The sequence below is a fragment of the Haliotis rubra genome, unplaced genomic scaffold, assembly GCF_003918875.1.
Source record: "Haliotis rubra isolate DU_JTF1 unplaced genomic scaffold, ASM391887v1 Scf10, whole genome shotgun sequence".
NCBI classification, from domain to species: domain Eukaryota; kingdom Metazoa; phylum Mollusca; class Gastropoda; order Lepetellida; family Haliotidae; genus Haliotis; species Haliotis rubra.
The window spans coordinates 1322700-1344243 of record NW_025764892.1 but is presented as its reverse complement, the minus strand read 5'-3'; the positions used below and the strand labels follow the sequence as shown (position 1 = coordinate 1344243).

Genomic DNA, 21544 nt, shown 5'->3' with positions numbered 1-21544 from the left:
CCCCAAAAACCAACAAACAAAAAACAACACACCTGGAAGACCGATCGAGGAAGGCCAGTGATCGTAATGACCGAGTCTTAATTCATCTGGCAAGACGCTGTCCCGTGACCCATGAACTACGCCGCCAACAGAGAGTGGGGGCGCGGCTGTCCACCACTACCACCACAGTGAGTGAGTTTGGTTTTACGCGGCTTTTCGCAATATTCCAGCAATATCACGGCGGGGGACACCAGAAATGGCCTTCACACATTGTAACCATGCGAGGAATCGAACTCTGGCCTTCGGCCCTGAACCTCATTATTTTCCCTTCTGCCCAGTCCTTTTTGCAATGCTGAAGTCCTAAATGAAACAAATCTAGATTTCCTCAGGTTCTGTTGTCATCAGCAAGAAAACTAACTCACTGAATATCCCTTCTCACTTGGGCTCCTTCTTTTCAATTTCAAAGGAATTGTTTGTTTCTATGAAAATGAATTATATTGAGAGACTGAACGTAGGTCTAAGGAATGTCTGGCGTGGTGCAGACTTCGACAAAACCGCTACACGAAGACATGACGTAGGGTTCATTTGTCTGATAAAGTCGCTATCTTCTATGCGTTACCGACGGCCGTTACCTCGTATGTAGACGAGGCATATCGCCAGGAGATGGTCCATGCAGCTGAACCGTGAAAGCTCGGTAATGGTGTGTGGTTGCGTTTCGTATGACAGTAAGATGGATGACTTTACAGTACCTGGGGCTCTCATGACCAACGCTATCAACGGGAACCACTGGATACTTGAGCTGTGTATTGACAAATAAATTGTATTGCAATATAATGCGATTCAGGTACCCGTATTGCGATATATTGGGCCCTTAAGTGTTTGACAGTGAGTGAAACTAATTGTGCATGTCAGTCCTATTTTCTGCATTATAAGTCCCTAAACATGCATGTTATGGTTCTGATAACAGCTGTCTCAAAATAAGGTTGCATAGTCATTTTCTTTTTTATACAAATTTATAGAACTACAGCATTCAGTGTGCCATTGAATAACGAAGGAAAACAACTGTTGTGAATGAAAGTATGTGTAGATTTTAATGTAAACCAGAAAAACAATCACCAAAACGTCAGATATGTTCTTTACCCAATATACCGGTTCTCAGAAAACATATTGCAATACGTATCGTTTGAACAGCATATTGCCATATACCGGTATACCGGTAATACCGTGCAGCCCTACTTGATACAGCTACTGTAACACATTTTGATAACTATCCTCTTGCCATGAATACACAATGCCATTTAGAAAGTTTTCAAATGTAACACATTCTATATTTGGGATTACACTTTCTTAGCATAGTACAGAATCTAGTACATTTTCGAGTTGAGTCTCGTCCGGGATTCGAACCGACATTCAGGCACCTCTATATCACATACCACTTTCTAACCTTTCAAACGTACACTATGCTTGAGAGTGAGTTGGGTTAAACGCCACTGTGACCAGTGTTCCAGTCCAGTGTTCGGGGTTTCAACTTAGTGTTGAGAGAAACTCAATGCGAAGCTGGTCTTAGACATTAATAATTTAATAAAAGCCACGAGCAAGGGTATGGGGCTCCCAAACCTTCTGTTTTGAAAAAAGAACAAACTTTAAGAAAAAATTAAAGCAGTTTTCAAGTAAAATCCCAATCTCGCAAAACTGATCCTATTTTCTATATATTTGAACACAATATGATGTCTTCGAAACTATAATCTGTTTGTTAAAACGCACCGATGAATTTCACTTTAAACAAAAAAGTAAATCAAATAAAGTGAAATTAAGATTGCGAATCCTCATAATTTTACCTTGCCAATTGAACATTTGAATCTCAGAGTTTTACTCATCTTAGGATAAAAGTTGTTTAACAAACGATCATAGTTTCAAATCGCTATTATCGGTTTGTATTACAAGGGCGTAAGCGCAGTAGTTGGAACAGTGAAACAAATGCACGTGCAGTACGTGATGAGCGTTAACTCAGACCAAACCCACTTGTTCTCGGTGTTTCATTTAATGTGCATTCCCCTTGTAATACAAACCAATAAAAGCGATTTGAAACTATGATCGTTTGTTAAACAACTTTTATCCTAAGTTGAATAAAATTCTGAGATTTACATTAAAAATACTTTTTTGTTTAAAGTGAACTTCGTCGGTACGTTTTCACTGCAAACAGACTATAGAATTACTTATGCCAATGTTCTGCGTGGTCAGTCTGGCAATTTGGGAGAAGATATTTACGCATCTAAAACTGCTTCTAGAGGGATTTTTATTCAAATCCAGATGGAATTATGGCCACATATTTCTATGAGGAAAATACGTAACAATATCTGTACCAGATCATTGCCCTCATTGCCAATACCAAAACACATTTTCTACTTTTCTTTGTTCTCTTTTCCATGACAACTTTACACAACATTGTATTCTTGAAAATACACTGTGAGAGCTGGACAAAAGCTTAAAGCCGTGTGACAACATCATGTACATGTTGCCCAAGGGCGGTGGGGTAGCCTAGTGGTTAAAGCGTTCGCTCATCACGCCGAAGACCCGGGTTCGATTCCCCAGATGAGTACAATGTGTGAAGCCCAATGTGTGAAGCCCATTTTCTGGTGTCCCCGCCGTAATATTGCTGGAATGTTGCTAAAAGTGTCGTAAAACTGAACTCACTCACTCACATGTTGCCCAAACACCACAGATATCTATCCAAAATACGAAGTGGACAATGTCTGACGTTTGTCGCCCAACGTTGCCGGATCGTCTCATCACTGTTTTCCTGTTTATACTGATGACGTCACTGACAGCATCCGGTTGCGCATGTGATGGTCATCTTGCGAGTTGGACATTCTTGGTCCTCCAGTTCTGATGTATGGCCACTTTGGTTGAGTGCCTCATAGTGATGGTCTGCCTTGTACAGCCGAATGTTCTGGAAATATGACTGTTCGAACTCCCCCATTTGCAACATTCCAATGTTAAGCTGCTGATAATCATGTCATTTCGATGTGTGCCTTTAACAGCTATAGCACCAACAATCTCAATCAACTGTGTATTATACTGTCATGATATCTCACACACAACACTGTAAAGAATATCTCTGTGATACGTTTCATGCAACACTTGCACAACGCTTGTGACTTGTCAGTCAAAAGTCACAGTCCAAACACTTTTCAGCATGTTTAAGTGTATTCTTCAAATAATCCCCAAACACCATGTGTGTACTTTCTTTCGTACGTCAGTTTAGTTTTGAATTGGGTGAGTGAGTATGGTTTTACTCCGCTTTCAGCCATATTCCAGCAATATCACGACGGGGCATACCAGAAATGGGCTTCACACATTGTACCCATGTTGAACAATGTGTGAAGCCCATTTCTGGTGTCCCCCGCCGTGATATTACTGGAATTTTGCTAAAAGCGGCGTAAAACTAAACTCAGTCAGTCAGTCTTCGGAGGACAATATCGATCAGAGTTGAGAGAGAATGGTTGTTGCATGAAGTCACTAGCCATTGTCGCACTTTGCTGTTTCCTCTGAAGACTTAACCACACTTATTGTTATATCAGCTACATATTTAAAAAAATGTTCATCTAAATGAAATTATCTGCTCTCTTTGACCGTAATATAGTAATATTTCAGTTACACTATGTATATAAAAAATGTATAACTTTCCATGGTTCATGTTCAAGCTCGTGCTTTGAACCCTGCCCCTTTGTTTGTTTATGTACAGTAAATTTACAGTTTGCACCATTCTCATGCACTTTATACGGTTAATCTCAATCTGGATACTTGTCACCCACGTCCTCATTACGGGGTAGAATATGTCTTCAGCAACCCATGCTTGCCACAAAAGGCGACTATGCTTGTGCTAAGATGCGACTAAAGGGATCGGGTGGTCAGCCTCGCTGACTTGGTCGACACATGTCATCGGTTCCCAATTGCGCAGATCGATGCTCATGCTGTTGATTACTGGATTGTCTGGTCAGACTCGATTATTTACAAACCGCCGCCATATAGCTGGAATATTGCTGAGTGCGGCGTAGAAAACTAAACTCACTCACACTCACTCACTCACCTTGTATGTTGTCAGTAACCTGGACATTCTGTGGCTAGTTCCAAGGCGACAAGATTTTCTGGAGGGTGGAAGGTGTCATACTGATTTTGTGGCTGACACTTCTACTGCTGCTGAGAGATTCTACGCGATATGCCCTGTTATTACTTTGGGCCAAGGACGAAGTTTGTTGCGTGTCCCACTGGTGAGGCGTGTTGACCTCAACTTTGTTAATTGCTGTACATTAGAGATAAAAAGACTGCATTTCTAAGCAGAACTATTGTGGCGATCCATTACGGTTCAGCCTCATGAGCCTCAAGAAAAGCGACACAAACATTGCACAAATTGTATGTCTGATGTTTTCGAGTTACATAACCTAGCTCACATGATAAATAACAAAGTGTTGAGAGGTAGGCCAAGGCCGTTTAATATAAGACGACACTTATAATATAAGTGATTGTGTAGGTATGTTTACGATACGTGTCATGTTAACCTAGCCGTGTTAACCTAGCCGTCTCGGACGTCATAAATGACGAGGTAAAAGTAGACTGCATTTCTAACCGGAACTATTGTGGCGATCCATTACGGTTCAGCCTCATGAGCAACAAGAAAAGCGACACAAACATTACCCAAATTTTCGATGTACATCCCCACCCGGGACCTCTTATTCATACTGACCTGAAAATAATTCATCTGAATGTTAGAAGTTTGAGAGAAAAAGTAGATATATTAGAAATTGAGTTGGGCACCTATGATGTAATATGTCTGACCGAAACATGGTTACATTCGGCGATAGATAACAAAGTAATTAATATTCCGGGTTTTCATGCGCCATTTCGTAAAGATAGAGAAAGCCGAGGCGGCGGGGTTGCGGTGTATGTTAAAGATAATATGTGTGCAATGCTGATAGATGAATTGGATATAACTGGGCTCGAGGCAATATGGATAAAACTTAAATGTAAGAAACAAACATATCTAATAGGTACATTCTATAGAGCAGACAGAAGTGAAGTATATTGGGATCTTATTGACAACAGCATTGCAAATGCCGTGGATTTAGATATGTATACTATCATTGTAGGAGATTTTAAGTTAGATCTATTGAGCGAAAATAAACAAAAAACTTATTACTTAAGAGCTGCATATTGACTCAAGCAACTAATATCTGAACCCACGCGGATCACTTCTCATTCTCGTACATTGATTGATTTGATATTTGTCACATGTTTGGATAAAGTACGGAATTCGGGAGTGCTAGATCCGATATGTAGTGACCATTGTCCGGTGTATGTTAACATCGAATCAGATATACAGAAAGAAGTGTGCTACAAGCGGAAAATCTATGATTACTCTCCAGCGAATATGGAACGCACGAAACAAGACATAACTGCTACTGGTAATAAGCTAACGGAAACGGATCTGATAGCATCCCAACTAACCGACGATTTACTCAACGTTTGCGACGCGAACATACCAAACAAAACCGTGCCGATTAGGCCAAGAGACCCGTTATGGATGAATAATGAAATATGCTCACTTATTAGAAAACGTAATAGGCAACACAAAATCGCTAGGAGAACTAACCGTCCGCTAGAATGGCAAAAATTCAGACCCGTTAGAAATAAGGTAATATCGTCTGTACGTAAAGCTAACAAGCAGCACACAAGCAAAATTGATATCGCAATAGGTGAATCAACTGGAACAAAAAGTTGGTGGAAACTAGTTAAGAATTATTGGCAAAATACATCGGCAAGAATTATTTGTCATACAATAATTGATGATGATGTTTTATACGATGATTTAAACGATATTACAGAAATTATGAATATCTATTTCACCAATTAATCTGAAGTTATAGACCCTGATGACGACCCCCCTCCTCCTGATGAGCGTTGTGATAGTACTTTGACAGATATAATATTGGAGATTGGGGGAGTTAAGAATATATTGCTATCTGTAGATACTACTAAAGCAACAGGCCCTGATAAAATCGGAAACAAAGTATTAAAAACGTGTGCCAACCCACTAGCCCCGATCCTAACTAAATTGTTAATTTGTCATTAGAACTGTCTAAGTTCCCCACCTTCTGGACAGAAGCGTACGTAATCCCTATCCATAAAACAGGTAATATATACGATTGTTCTTATTATAGAGCGGTAGCATTAACAAGTTGTATTGCTAAAGTATTTGAAAAGTGTATCTGTAGATATGTATATAATTTTCTGAGAGATAATAACCTTCTGTCAAATCTCCAATCTGGTTTTTACTCCCGGCGACTCGACAACTAATCAGCTAACCCATCTATATGATTCCAAAGCTAAAGCACTAGACGATGGAAAAGAAGTAAGAGCGGTATTTTGCGATGTTAGCAGAGTGTTTGATAAAGTTTGGCAAAAAGGAATCCTGCATAAATTGAAATCCTATGGAATTCAAGGTAACCTACTAAAGTGGTTTGAAAGTTATTTGAATGGTAGAATCCAGCGAGTTGTAATTAATGGACACACATCAAATCCTTGACCAGTATGAGGGGCGCGGTGGGCGAGCTGGCTAAGGCGCCAGGCTAGTGATCCAGCAAGCTTGGAGGTGCCGGGATAACATGTCCACGGGTGTAGAAACCTTGGAGTCAACTTTGTGTGCAGACTCTTTCAGTGTTGTCACAACCCCTAGTGTACAGTACACAACCCTGTGCGCTTAAAAGAACCCACAAATCTGTTGGTATATGACCAGATGGTGGCCACATGAATACGTGCAAACACCTAGTTGCGGGTACAGCAACGTACAGTGAACTTGGACAAAGAACTGTGACTATGTGTCCCAGTCCACCCAGCTGTGAATGGGTACCTCGTTAGGATGAGAAAGCCACAATAACTCGGTGCGCCTAGTGGCAGCAAGAGTTGTATACTCCTCAGGGAGGAGTTGAGATTGATAATACGATGTGCCGTTGAGATTGACACCCAATGATCGAGGGAAAAAATACCAGCGCCTTGAGCATGCACTAGTTGCGTGGATATGTGCGCTATATAAATATCCTAATAATAATAATTAGCAGGCGTTCGTCAAGGATCAGTCTTAGGACCCCTAATGTTCATAATATATATTAATGATATTGTAGATGATATTGCTTTGGCCTAAACTATGGACCAAGAAGATGCCAAATTATCCATTTTCGTCTCAGGCTCCGTTGTAGTGATTTGAATGCTGTTTGGTTTGATACACATCATCGACAACCCCTCGTGCTCATGTGGTCATCCAGTCGAAAATGCTGTGCATTATTTCTTCACATGCAATAAATACACGGTATTGAGACAAAAATCATATTTCTATTTAAAGGGGTTTAGTATCAACACTGTACTATGGGGATGTACATCCCTCACTAGCAATGATCTACACAAATTATCAAAATCTATTCATGATTACATAATAAGATCTGATCGATTTGATGTTTCATAAATACTTTGATTTTGACTGCTAAACAAACGAATCGATATTCATGCATTATCCTTATCTTGATTGCTGGTAAGACTTGTAACAATGTGTCATCTGTTTCTGCATTTACTTATACATGTATTTGATTATGGGAGCGGCCTTCAAATAAGCTCCTCGGAGCTTGTTGGCCAATCCATTCATAATTTCATGAATAAAAATGTTTAAACCAAGAATAAACGTACTTTTCAAAGCGTAAACAAACAATATCCTGTTATTTTTGGATATGCCATGAAGAACTTCAAAATGTAATTAACATTAAAATATTGAAAGCTGTTGCTCGTAAAATATTTCCTTGCGTCAACAGTGAAAATAACTCCATAATGAAAAACAATTAACTTTAATATTCAAAACAAACACAAATAATCTCTGGTAGTTTTAAGACGTGTCACAAATAATTTCACAGCTGGTAGAATTAACATGAAATTATAGAAACCAATAGCTAACAAAATTTTGAAAATCCGTAAAGTAAAAGTCTTTGTCACAAACACAGCTATTACTTCCGCCACATGTCAATATCTGAATATCGCAATAATCCTCTGCGTGACCCTGCAAATTATCTAAAAGTTACTGAAACTGTAATCGGATGCCTTGATACAAAAAGCGAACAAATTCCATCCATTAGTTTGGGGGATATCGCAAGAATACTCGCTGTGACCTTGAAAATTATCCGAAGATCACTGAATTCGACTGGCGTTAGACGATACTCCCAACACACTTTCCTAACATACTATTAAGCAGAATATATTAATTCTTTCTTGTGTTTTCGCACTAAAAAGTTAGACATGTGCAAAACAATACAATTTTCGCTGTAAACTCAAAATGAGCACAAGTTCCCCAATCAACTGGTGTAGGGGGAATCCCGCCAATACACCTTGATATAAAATTGGATCAAAATCTATTAATTCTTTCTTGAGTTATCGCGCTAACAATCTTTATATTGGAAAAACCCTAAGATTTTTGCTGTGACCTTGCAAATTATCTCAAGGTCACTAAATTCAACTGGTGTCAGTGAATCTCGCCACGACACCTTGGTACCAAATTTGAACAAAATCCATCATTTCTTTCTTGAGTTAACGCACTAACAATCTTTATATTGGCAAATCTCTCAGATTTTTGCTGTGGCCTTGCAAATTATCCCAAGAGCACTCAATTCAACTGGTGAGTTATCACCCTCACAAGCTTATATGATGTATTAAATGCAATGAAAAACGAACACACGCGTATTGACGAACGATTGAAACTGTCATTACAATTTACGTAAATATTTATTACATTTTACCGCAACTAAAATTATTACAATTTACGTCAATTTTATTACAATTTGCGTATTACAATTTACGTCAATTTTTATTACAATTTACGTTTTTATTACAGTTTACGTCAAGGGTTATTACAATTTGCTGCAAGTATTACAATTTACATTTTTACTCGACCCTGAAGTGATGAAGAACTATCGGCCAGTATCAAACTTGCCCTTCATTTCAAAACTAATCGAGCGATGTGTGGCGAAGAGACTTTATGATCACATGACCCTCAACAGATGTCACGAGGTGATGCAGTCAGCCTATAAACAAGGCCATAGCACCGAGACTGCATTGGTCCGGGTTCAAAACGACATTCTACAATCAGTAGAGAATGATGGAGCTGCCATTCTTGTGTTATTAGATCTTTCCTCGGCATTTGATACCATCGACCACAGAGTGCTTCTTCATACATTGGAAAGAGACTTGGTATCACCGACAAAGCTATATCTTGGATTGAGTCCTACATCTCTGGACGGCACCAATCCGTTCACATTGATGGTACAACATCAAAGAAAGAAGAACTGCTCTTCGGAGTTCCACAGGGATCAGTCCTTGGTCCGATCCTGTTCACAATGTACACTTCACCTCTTGGGGATGTCATTCGAAAATATAATCTGCAATTCCATCTGTATGCAGATGACACCCAATTGTACATATCTTTTAGACCACAAAGTAAACCATCAGTTGAATTCTCCTTTGCTGTCATATCTAAATGTGTTTCTGATATCCGTGAATGGATGGCTATCAACTTTTTGAAGCTTAATGATGACAAGACAGAGCTCCTCATTTTCAGTCAAAAGTCCAATTTAAGACATCTCTCACTGCCGGCTTTCAAAATTGGTGACAGTATCATAGAACCAAGTAAAAAGGCTCGCAATCTGGGAGTAATTCAGGACTCTGTTTTTTCACTTGAAGACCATATCAGCCAAATCTGCAAACAGGCATACTTCCATATCAGGAACATTGCTCTAATAAGGAAGTATATAAACACACGTGTGGCTGCATCACTCATCCAGGCATACGTGTTATCCCGTCTGGATTATTGCAATGCTCTCTTGGTTGGGTTACCAAAACAACGAATTGCAAAGTTACAGCGGGTACAAAATTTAGCTGCTAGAGTTATCTCTCGAACCGGCAAATATGAGCACATAACTCCAGTTCTGATGCATCTGCATTGGCTCCCAATAGTCAAACGGATAGAATTTAAGATTCTTGTGCTTGTATACAAAGCTTTTCACGGTATTGGCCCATCATACATCAATGAACTGATCCAGTGCCATCAACCCTCCCGTTCCCTACGTTCTAGTAGTGCCCAGTTACTAGTTGTGCCACGTACGAGGACAAAGACATTTGGAGACAGATGTTTCTCAAAAGCAGGTCCTATGCTTTGGAACAACATCCCATTGGGCATTAAAAGTGCAGAGAAAATCTGTGCATTTAAGAGAATGTTGAAAACATTCTTTTTCAAATCATGTTACAGTTCCGAGTGACTCTTTCCTTGTCAGACTCATACGAAAGCGCCTTTGAGCAGGACTCATCTGGATATTGGCGCTATATAAATCTCTATATATTATTATTATTTATTACGAAACCAGACGAAATCGAGCTCAAAGGGAAATCAATTTCCCGTAAACGTTTATCAAGCGACAGGAGTTTGAGTTACGGATGAGATGATTAATTAGACGTCGTGGACATGCAGCTGATCTCCATGCTCCACGGTCACGTGTTCTCCTGTCTCCTACTCACAACAGACGACATTGTAGACGCAGCATCGACACTGTGGTAATCGACTCTGGTCACGTGTGATATATTCAGATAATTCCCGGTTCCTTGACAGACGTGGTCGTGTCTGGTGACATCTAAATGCCAACCTGGGACATCATGACAGAGTATGATAGGCGGTGGATAGGTTATCCTTTCACTGAGCGAATTCCACTCCCTATTGTGCAAGGGAAGTTCGACCCGTGAAGATCCGGGTTAGAATTGATCTTCAGTAGCCCATGATTGTCGTAAGAGGCGACTGACGGGATCGGGTGGTCAAAGTCGCTGACTTGGTTGACACATGTCATCGTACCCCAATTGAGTAGATCGATGCTCATGCTGAGGATCACTGGATTGTCTGCTCCAGACTCGATTATTTACAGACTGCCGCCATATAGCTGGAATATTGCTGAGTGTGGCGTAAAACTAAACTCACTCAAGGGAAGGGAAGTGCACTGGACGCTACTATCTGGAAAACAGACGACAATGTTTGCGCTGCATCGACGCTGGGGTAATCGGCCCTGGTCACGTGTACTATTTTCAGGTGATTAACCTCCCGGTTCCTTGACAGACGTGGTCGTTTCTGGTGACGTCAAAATGCCAGCCTGTGACGTCATGATAGGTGGTGGATGGGTTATGCTGTGGCTACTGGACGCTACTATCGGGACAACCTCTCTGGACTATCTCAAACATTGTGTTTGTCACGTTTGCATTGAATCGTCAATGTTCATCTCCAGGAGATCATCCAAAGAATTCCATGCCAAGCAATGAGCCCAGACCGTCCCCAACTAAGCACGTCTTTCACATAATATGGAAACGTGTGCGTCAACTTCATGAACATGGTCAGGTGCTGCAAGAGGAGCGGAACAGCGGTAAGCCCCGTAGACACAACATGGTTGCATAACACACGGCCGAGACAGAAACGTCATCTTTGGAATTTCCCATATCAGCCTTCAGTATCGTTGGCCTTCATTACGTCCACAATTATACTTCACTACCGGTTGTGATGTGTTACCAGTTCGTTCATTATTACCATACAGCTATTATATTACTGGAATCTAATATCTCTTAAAGTTTGGAAATTGTTTCCGAATATACTTACTTTGTTTAAGAGCATATGATTTACTGAGCTAACCGAGACAACAGTGAGTTTCTTGAGTTCAGACTGGATGCGGGTAGTCGATTGGTTGAAGCGTTCGCTTGTCACATGAAGGGCCTGGTTTCGATTCCCCACGTGGGTACAATGGGTGATGTCCTTTTCTTCTGTCCCCCGTCGTGATTTTGCTGGAATATTGGTCAAAATGTCTAAAAATGACCCGCTCACTCGTGAAGGTGAACAATATTGATCTAGACAGTTAAATACTGTTACGCCATAATGGGAAAATGGGCAAGTGGCTTGTACCAGTCAGCCGGTATGCAATTGTCCTTGTGAGTGCTAATTAAAGCACCAACGCCAAATGAAGTCTCGGGAAGCACGCTGACACTTGTGTATTAACATGAGTGAGTTTAGTTTTACGCCGCTTTTAGCAATATTCCAGCAATATCGCGGCGGGGGGACACAAGAAATGGGCTTCACACATTTTACCCACGCAGGGTATCGAACCCGGTTCTTCGGCGTAACAAGCTAACGCTTTAACCACTAGGTTACCACACCGCCCCGTATCAACATGATCAACAACATGGTGTGGTGAATCTATTTGAAAACTTGGTAAACATGTACACAGCTCACATGATAACCCGCCCATCCTTGTATCTAGTCATGTGCCTTGTTACCAGGCGTAAACTGGGGTTATTACGTCACTGGGATAACAACTCACACCCCCTGTAGTCCAGTAGAAATTGAATTTCCGATAACAGATCCATGTTTATCTAAACTCCCCAGAAAGGTGTTATTGGACACCATTGAATAACAAAAAGTAGTTTTGCATGATTACACTCTTTTATTAACAACTACGTGTGCATCATAATGTTCATGTTGATATGTTTAAGGATTTAGATCCAGTCTGGCGATGATTTGCGTGTCATCACGCTCATCGTTGCTTATAACTTCTATCACTGGTGGCCCGTTAAGATCCGGGGTAGAATAGGTCTTCAGCAACCCATGCTTGCCACAAAAGGCGACTATGCTTGTCGTAAGAGGTGACTAACGGGATCGGGTGGTCAGGCTCGCTGACTTGGTTGACACATGTCATCGGTTCCCAATTGCGCAGATCGATGCTCATGCTGTTGATCACTGGATTGTCTGGTCCAGACTCAATTATTTACAGACCGCGCCATATAGCTGAAATATTGCTGAGTGCGGCGTCAAGCTAAGCTAAACTCACTCACTCACTCACTCTATCACTGGTTTGTCTCTCCAGATCCTATTATTTACTGGCCAACGTCTTACAGGTTGAATCTCGTTGTTAATCGACTCTGTTTTTAGAAAGGGTTTTGTATATAGAGAAAAACATACAAACAAACGCTCCAACTTCTGATACATAGGAACATGTTGTACTTGATGTTTGCGCTGAGGTCAGCAAGTTTCACGCCCGTCTGTAAATGACCTTGACCTGACAAACCAGGGGTTGAAAGCATGAACAACGATGTACGAAGCCATGGTGCAAAATTGTACAGAAAACAGCCAGACACGTAAACTAACGCTTAGTCCCTGAATATATATAATTTTGATTGTAACAAATAAACCCATTTACATTGAAAAGGAGCCCCAGTGAGTTGGAGATTCTGAATCTGGGGAAATCTAGACTTGCTTCATTTAGGGCTTCAGCATTGCAGGGATCGCTTGGCATTAGGGAAGATAAAATGGTTGAGGGACTGTGAGACAGATAGACTGACAACTAGTCTCTGAAATGAACATATTTTACAGAAAATAAAAACTCATAGTAAAAAAATAAAATATAATGAAAAGGAGCCCTGAGACTTTCTTCATTTTCAGACACCCCGAAGCTGTGGAAATCTAGACTTGCCACATTTTCTAGACTTGAGTGGGCTATTTTGGATACATTTGCTTCAGAGTCTGTATGACAGACTACCAGACACGTTGCACATGAACACCCCATGTCAGAGCTTGGTATTCTGATCATGGTGTTTTGAGAAAGCCAATGGAGGGTTCATAGCAGAAAGGGGCGGTTGGGTAGCCTAATGGTTAAAGCGTTGGCTCGTCACGCCGAAGACCCGGGTTCGAATCCCCACATGGGTACAATGTGTGAAGCCCATTTCTGGTGTTCCCCGCCGTGATGTTGCTGGAATATTGCTAAAAGCGGCGTAAAACCAAACTCAGTCAGTCAGTCAGTCATAGCAGAAAGCTGTCACACAAAGCATCCACAGGTCATATTACCAGAATCGTGTAAGTACGCTTTTAAAATGGAATATATCGGTTAGGTATGTAACCTGGGTAATTGCAAGTCATAATAATTTTTCGTTTAGGGCGTTGGTCGTGATATCTCTCGTTCGTCTGATGGGTCAGGGACAGCAGTGATGCATGTACTCGTGATGCAAATAATTGCGGCGTCAAACAATATACAACCACAACCAGGTGATGAATGCATGCCGTTCATTAAATCTGATATCTAAGATTACAGATAAATAACAATATTTTGTAAAGCTGCATGAATCCACCATTGATGCCTCTGTAGGTTTGCTAAGGGCTCATGAAAATGTCGGTATAACGTAGGCAATTCTTATTCTGAAAGTTACTAGTATGAATAATGAACAGAAAGAAATATAAACGGCCTAGTTGGCTTAATGTCGCGACATTTGTAGGTATAAAGCAGGCAGTTCTAATTCTGATGGTTTCTGTGAAAAATGAACTTGACGAAATGTGAACGGTTTAATTGGCGGGATTAAGTGAAATCGTAGGCTTGGTAAGGATATTATAAAATGTCGTTATAACGTATGCAATTCTCATTTTGAAGGTTACTATGAGAAATGAACAAGACGAAATGTAAACGGCGGGATGATGTTAAATTCGTTTCATTTTGTAAACCAGATTTTGAAATTCGTTTCATTCTTCCATGCTGCTCGTTTTGCTTGTACGGGAAAACCAGTTGTCTATATCATGTTGAACGGGTCGAATGTCCAGTGTTCAATAATCATTGTTAACGATGCATCGACTCCGAGAAGTAGATACGGTCAATGCATAACACAGAGTGTTTAGTTCTCTTGCCAATAAATCTCTGTCTCCATTAAGTGATTTTCCACGTGTATGGTATCGCCAACACAATTAGCTGCGAAAGTTCGAGGTCGTTGCTTCTGACAGGACATTGTTTATGTCCTCTCTGTACTGCTAAACATATTGTGAAAAAAGCGTTGAGTAAATATCATAATGGGCGGTCGATCAGCTTCCAGACTCATGTTGTCTCGTCATGCACTGCCGAGTCACGAAGCCTGTCAGGAACTAACCATTTCTCAGTGCTTCAGCCACACTGCTAATGTGAGGATTGGATTCGTTTGCCGTCTCGCTAATTCTTCGGCTTCTAATCAAGAGAATGCAAGGCACTTCCAACGAAGCATCTCCGATAATGACGCCCCAATAAATACCAACACCGCGTGATATATTGGGATTTCTTACTCTCTTGACTTGTTCCGCTGTTCGTGAAATTATCGTCGCTTTCTCAAGCGCGAGGGACATAGCAATCCGTCAACCTGAAGGGTGTACCTTCTCTGGGGGTCTCCCCTTTCAAATTTAATTTCTGTGTACTGGGTGAGTAGTGGAAAATTGGCAGAATGTTTAAGCTCGTCTGTCAAGTGTACGTCTGCAGATTAACTAGGACGGTGACAGGTTGTATTTGAAGCAGACGATATTGTTAGCCAACGATAAGACTAATTTTCTTCAAAGGGAAGAAAAACTTCACTATAAATAGATGAACTTATTGTACGGTCGATGTGGATTCGTCTCAATCAAGGGAACTAACGAAGTTCGGTGACGGCGAGAAAGTCCACAACTCTTACATTCTGTAATTGGCACCAGGACAGACGACTGCAGTCGACAGCAGACCTCTTCCTCGTTCACTGCATCTCAATTGTTCTGGTATATGTATCATGCAGCGCTGTGAGATACTCACGTCTGCTGGAGCGTAGCAGACGATCTCCCAAGGCGGGAACTTCCGCGTGCGCGGTTATGCTCACGGGATACACGAAAGGAAACACAACCATCCATTTGGAAGATGTCACTCCAGTGGACAGGGCTCGTTGTTGGGGCCTACTTTATAGCTGTTGTGATCACGTCGGGGGCTGAGGAATATGTTGTCCGAGACACAGCTTATGGACAAGTCAGAGGCATTGTTAAAACTGTGCTGGGTTCCAAGAAGGTTGAGCGATATTTTAGGGTCCCGTTTGCTGCACCACCTGTGGGAGAACTGCGATTCGAGGTAAGTGATGGTTTTGTTTACAATTTAATTCATTCCCACTGGAATTCAACGTGTATTCAATCAATAACCCTTTCACAAGACATGTGCTTGTCTAAGCGGAAAATTAATGCGTTCGTGAGACTTTCTATTTGCGTGTACACATTTCTCAGCAGCATAATTACTAAGCATCTTTGTTAAGTAATCCCCCTTTTTGTTTCGATAAGTGCGTCTCATGTATGGCGTACTGTTCTGAATCATTTGTCAAATTAAGCTGCCGACATGTAGATATTCAGACGAGGTCTGTAAAGAAACATGTCTAAGGTGCATCATTTCAATTACTCCTTGCATTTACGTACCACACACAAAGAAACTGACAGAGATGAATGCAGTAGCCATAAGGTCGAAAGTCGAAATGCTAGGATTACATTTTGCTAACACGGCAACAGAAAGCATAAATCCAATCAGATGCATAACATACCTGCCGTACTGTCTGTGGATTTGTAATCTATGGAATTTCAATGAATATGATCTCATATACGAGGTTTAGCCTTGTTCATTCACCACGTCGAATGGCAGGGTTCGATTCCCCTCTTGGGTAATATGTAAAGCCCACTTCTGGCCAACTTCACACTCAACAATGTAGGCTTAACTCAGATATCTGGTACTTTTTCACCTTGGCTTATGACTTCACGGAGTCCACTCAACACCTTACATTGGCACTGGACAATGGACCACAGCTTCAGCATCTTCATTATGGAGGTGAATACATCTTTAATGTTTGATTGTATTCTGATCATACGAACCCCATTCCTTTACAGTACTACTAACAATATGTCTTTTGACAGAATCGAGTGGGCCTTTACAGCTTCTGAGGAGTTTATTCTCAGTATGCAATGGTATAAGATGTTCTTGTGTGAAACCTATCTCACATCGATTCCCGATTGGCAGTGTCTGATCTTGTAAACTGACGTCCTAATCGACATTATATCGAAACTAATTCCACACGACGATGGCCACCATGGATGTGTCGCTTTCTCATGCCAGGGTGTCCTGACGTAACGGTTAGTTATCTGACGGTGGAACTCCAGGGTGTCCTGATGTAACGGTTAGTTATCTGAAGGTGGAACTCCAGCTATAATATGCCCATATGCTGTTTCACTCTCATCTTGAACCTTGGCCTCTTGACGATAAATAACGCTTCACTTAATTACATCAACCCATTTACTATGAACGAATGAGTTTGTTTTAACGCCTCTATGAACGAACAGCATTCCAGTTCTCCCACCCTGTGTCTGCTTGATTTCATGCTGGGGGAAACCCAAAGTGACGCAGGTCTTAGATGTTAGCCATTCTGGCGAAAGCTACAAACCAGGATATGGTGCTGACATATTTCTGAAATCCAATCATTTCCGTTGATACCGAATTATCCGGTAAGAACTTTCTGAAAAGATTTCAACAAACAACAGATCCTGGTAGCTGAAGTTTATCACCAGCGCTTACTTTATAGTGATAGGGCGGTGGAGCAGCCTGGTGGTAAAATCGTTCGCTCGGCATACCGGAGACTGGGTTCGATTCCCCACACTGGGAACAGTATGTGATGTTCATTTCTGGTGTCCCTACCCATGATGTTGCCGGAATATTGCTAAAAGGGTCGTAGAACTATAGTCACTCGATACCTAAATACAAATCCTCGAAGCCAGATGCAAACCGAAACATGAGTCTCATTAACCTATTCAGACAATGACCTACTTTTCAGCCGATCCGAATTTTCTCGTGTGAAAGTGAAAATAGACATCACAAACAACTATGGTTACACTGAATTCCAATTCTTTGTTTCATAAGAAAATGGTATTTACAAATGGATTTTAATTTTAAACTTTAATAACATCGCATTCCTTCATTTTATCGCGAGGTGTAGGCAGCATGACCTTAACTAAGACGTCACAGGCAGCCCCAGTTTAATGAGGTCGTAAAATTATTCACAATGCATCTGGCTCACTGGTTACACCTGTTATGTGTTTTTTACTTCTGTAACGCACAATGTGATTGATAACATATCAAGTCCGTACCAGACCGCCTAACTTTTCTAGCGGGAGAGCCTCGTTTTGAGATTTCCACGATTTCCGTTTGTCAGAGCTCGCTCTACGACAGAGCTCTCTGTACGACAGAGCACGCTGCACGACGTGTTTGCAAGGATTAGAAAGAGCGTAGTGTTGTAATATACAAGTGCTTAGATGTATTAAATAATTCTGATTAATAATTATGTATCCAGTTAAATGAATTGGTCTAAAAATTCTGGACTGGTCATTGTACTAAGTTGCGCAATAGGACGGGACCCAGTCAACAGGAAACGAGACTGTTGTGTAATCAATGTTTTGACTTGTACAGATAATGATTATGAATGGCCTGGCGTGTGGACTGATAACCATACGCATCGACTTGAAGGGGATGTGTGTTTAGTCGCCACCGCCTGTCGCTCGAAGATCTACTCTTATATTTTATGTCATTAATGAATATGTTCATCACGAAAATGAAAAGGAAGAGTGAGTGAGTTTTGTTTTACGCTGCTTTTAGCAATATTCAAGCAATATCAAGGTGGGGGACACCAGATATGGGCTTCACATATTGTACCCATGTGGGGAATCGAACCCGGGTCTTCGGCGTGACGGGCGGACTCCTAATGAACCACTGGGCTACCCCACCGCCCTTGTGGATAAAGTGAACCTTCTAGCTACAAATTCGCGGCTCTGCTGCCAGGCTTACGGTAGAATCATGTGAAGACTTTTGTTTTACTAGGATGTTTTCGTAACGCGACCGAGCTACTTGCGTTTGAATTGTTGACAATAAGATCTTTCCAGACAAAGTCTAATGAACAGATAAGTTACCCATAATGAAGGCATCTGATATGATGTGGCCTTGGGATCGATTCACCGACCTTTCACCTGTGGGCGCACGTTCGACCCACTATAAGAGTAGAATCAGTATAAATGGCCCTTTTGTAACAGAACTAAAGCATATCATTGCAAAACAAATGTACTGATAAAACACTAGCGATGGTAAATAGAAGATCCCTAGCATCTTGTTACCGCCATGTTGAATATTTACAGGCAGAAGTCGTAAAACAGCGTTTTTGACATACAATGGACTCGATATGACGAGACGACTGTGAACAGTGATATGATGCCTAATTAACTCACTCACTCTATCACCCAGCTTCGGATACACATTTCACAATTAACTTTCCTTGTTGCGCTGACAGTACATCTGCTTACTGATAGTAGTTAGTCCGTGAAGATCCGGGTGAATCAAGATCCTTGTCTTCATCAAGCCATGTTGTAGTAAGAGCTAGGCGACTAAAGTGATCAGTGGTCAGTCTCCCTGTGTTGGTTAATGCGTGTATTTGTAACCTAATTGCGTCGATCGATACACATGATGTTGATCACTAGTTTGTCGGGTTCAGACTCGATTATTGACACATCGCCGGAAACCTGGAAACCTGCTGAGTGCAGCGTTAAACAACAAACAAACAAAACTAATGGCAGACCTAGTGCTGATGACAGGGCTTCCTTTAAAACACATGATATAGCCACATAACCTGTGCGGACAAAGATCCAGGTTGGAACTGATCTTCAGTGACCCATGCTTGTCGTAAGAGGCGACTAACGGGATCGGGTAGTCAGGCTCGCTGACTTGGTTGACACATGTCATCGTATCCCAATTGCGTAGATCGGCGTTCATGCTGTTGATCACTGGATTGTCTGGTCCAGACTCAATTATTTACAGACCGCGCCATATAGTTGTAATACTGAGTGCGGCGTAAAACTAAACTCACTCACTCACTCACATAACCTGCCCACAAAGCCGGTGAAGTTTGTTCAGATATGCGGACATTTGCTTTCTTTAGTTAGACCTTCCTTTCAAAATCGTTTTATTGAAAATTATGTTATGATTATTTAAACCAGTTGCTGACATAACATCAGACCAAGCGTAATGTCCAGCAGCCTAGGAAAATCTGAAGTCAAGCTCACAAAACAAGTAATCATTTTTGTCATTACACAAAACTGTAAATTCCACATCCGGTTTAAGTAATTCTATCTATTTTTAATCACCCACCTACCCTCTTGACAAAGCACGAACCTTGGCAAATATCGTCAAAACCAACTGTAGATCAATACTTGGTGATTACAATCCGACTGAAGAACAGGATAAAAAAGACGTTGGAAAAATACATTGACCTTGGTTACAGAAGAGCAGTCTTTGTTAGCAGCATCTACACAGACTAGGTTCCACGATCCGTTTCCCTCCGTAAGAAAACCCAACGCTCTTTCCAATACAGGCCAAACCAGTATTAGCTTTCCTCTAAGTATCACGAGAAGCGATTTGTGGTCGCCCTATTAATGGTCCTTGGATGATCTATGATGTAGCACATTTATATCCGGTATGGACAAAGTCATCAGACATCTGATTGGGGCGCCTGGTATTAGCCTAGATAGGAACACAACGCTATTATTGTTACACACTAGACTCGGCGACAGGTCGAGGCAGAGGACTTAGAACGAGATTGCGAATGAGTAGCATAATGAAGGTAAGCGAACTGTAATGACAACCCTTTGTGGCTGGTTGCAAGGTCGAATGTTAGTGTTGCATGATAACACTGGAGCTAATCTGGGCATGATATTTGTCCGAAAGGTGGATCTGTCAGCTCCTGAATATTAGCTGTCAGAAGCGATGTATTTGAACCTTCCAGAAATTAATGCCTTTGATAGTAATTGGTTAAGTTGTTTCACATTTAGGCCAAGTAAAATCCCTTGAAAACGCATTAAAGACAAATTACTCTTCTCGGGAAAAATGTCCTTTCAATGAATGTTTGACAATGAATATGGCTTTCCTGATAATATAATGTTGGATTCTCCTCTTAACATTCTATAAGTAGGCTACTATTTTTAACCTGTTAATTCCAGAGGGCGAGATTGAATGAATGACTATGTTGTCTGAACTGTGGTCTTTTCATGTGTTTAAATTAAAGAATAGGAGAACGGTTTTCAACAGAACTGAGTTAGATGGCGTGTACTGCGATTCTTCAAACAACTGACACAAAATATGGACAAGTATTCCCCAGACAAGCTGTTAAAATCTATTTCTGTTCCACTGACAGTATTCAAAGAGCTCTGAAAGGAGGAGTAAGGATGACAGCGGATTCATAGACCATTTTTATTCTACTCATCACTGCTTTCAAGTAACGAACGCTCGTTGTTTTACAACCTGGAGCACAGATATTGCGTGAGGGTCTTCTTAAATGTAGAACCTATTTTTTAAGTCTATGATACGAAAAGATGGTGTGTTCCAGTGTGGTTGAATAACATCTGAGGACATGGCAACTCCAGGGTGAAAGTGGAACAAATGTCAACGTTCGTAGATTGAAGATGTTCCTAAAAGCACTGTTCGTGGTTTCTTAGGATAAAATATGTGGAGTGAGTTGGTTTAGTTTAACCTCGCTTTTAGCAATATTCCAGCAATATCACGGAAATAGACTTCACACATAGTACCCATGTGGGGAATCGAACCCTGGTCTTCGGCGTCACGAGCGAACGTTTTAAGCC

The 21544-nt window shown here is 41.1% G+C and overlaps 1 protein-coding gene across 1 annotated transcript in view; it reads left to right on the top strand.

Moving 5' to 3' along the window:
* The first annotated feature begins 15612 nt into the window (after positions 1–15612).
* The window catches only part of LOC124252981 (acetylcholinesterase-like), a 58479-nt gene continuing 52547 nt past the window's right edge, over positions 15613–21544 (top strand). The window contains exon 1 of the mRNA XM_046686729.1: positions 15613–15965. Coding sequence (XP_046542685.1) covers positions 15762–15965 — 204 coding nt within the window. The 5' untranslated portion in view covers positions 15613–15761. The remainder of the gene's footprint in view (positions 15966–21544) is intronic.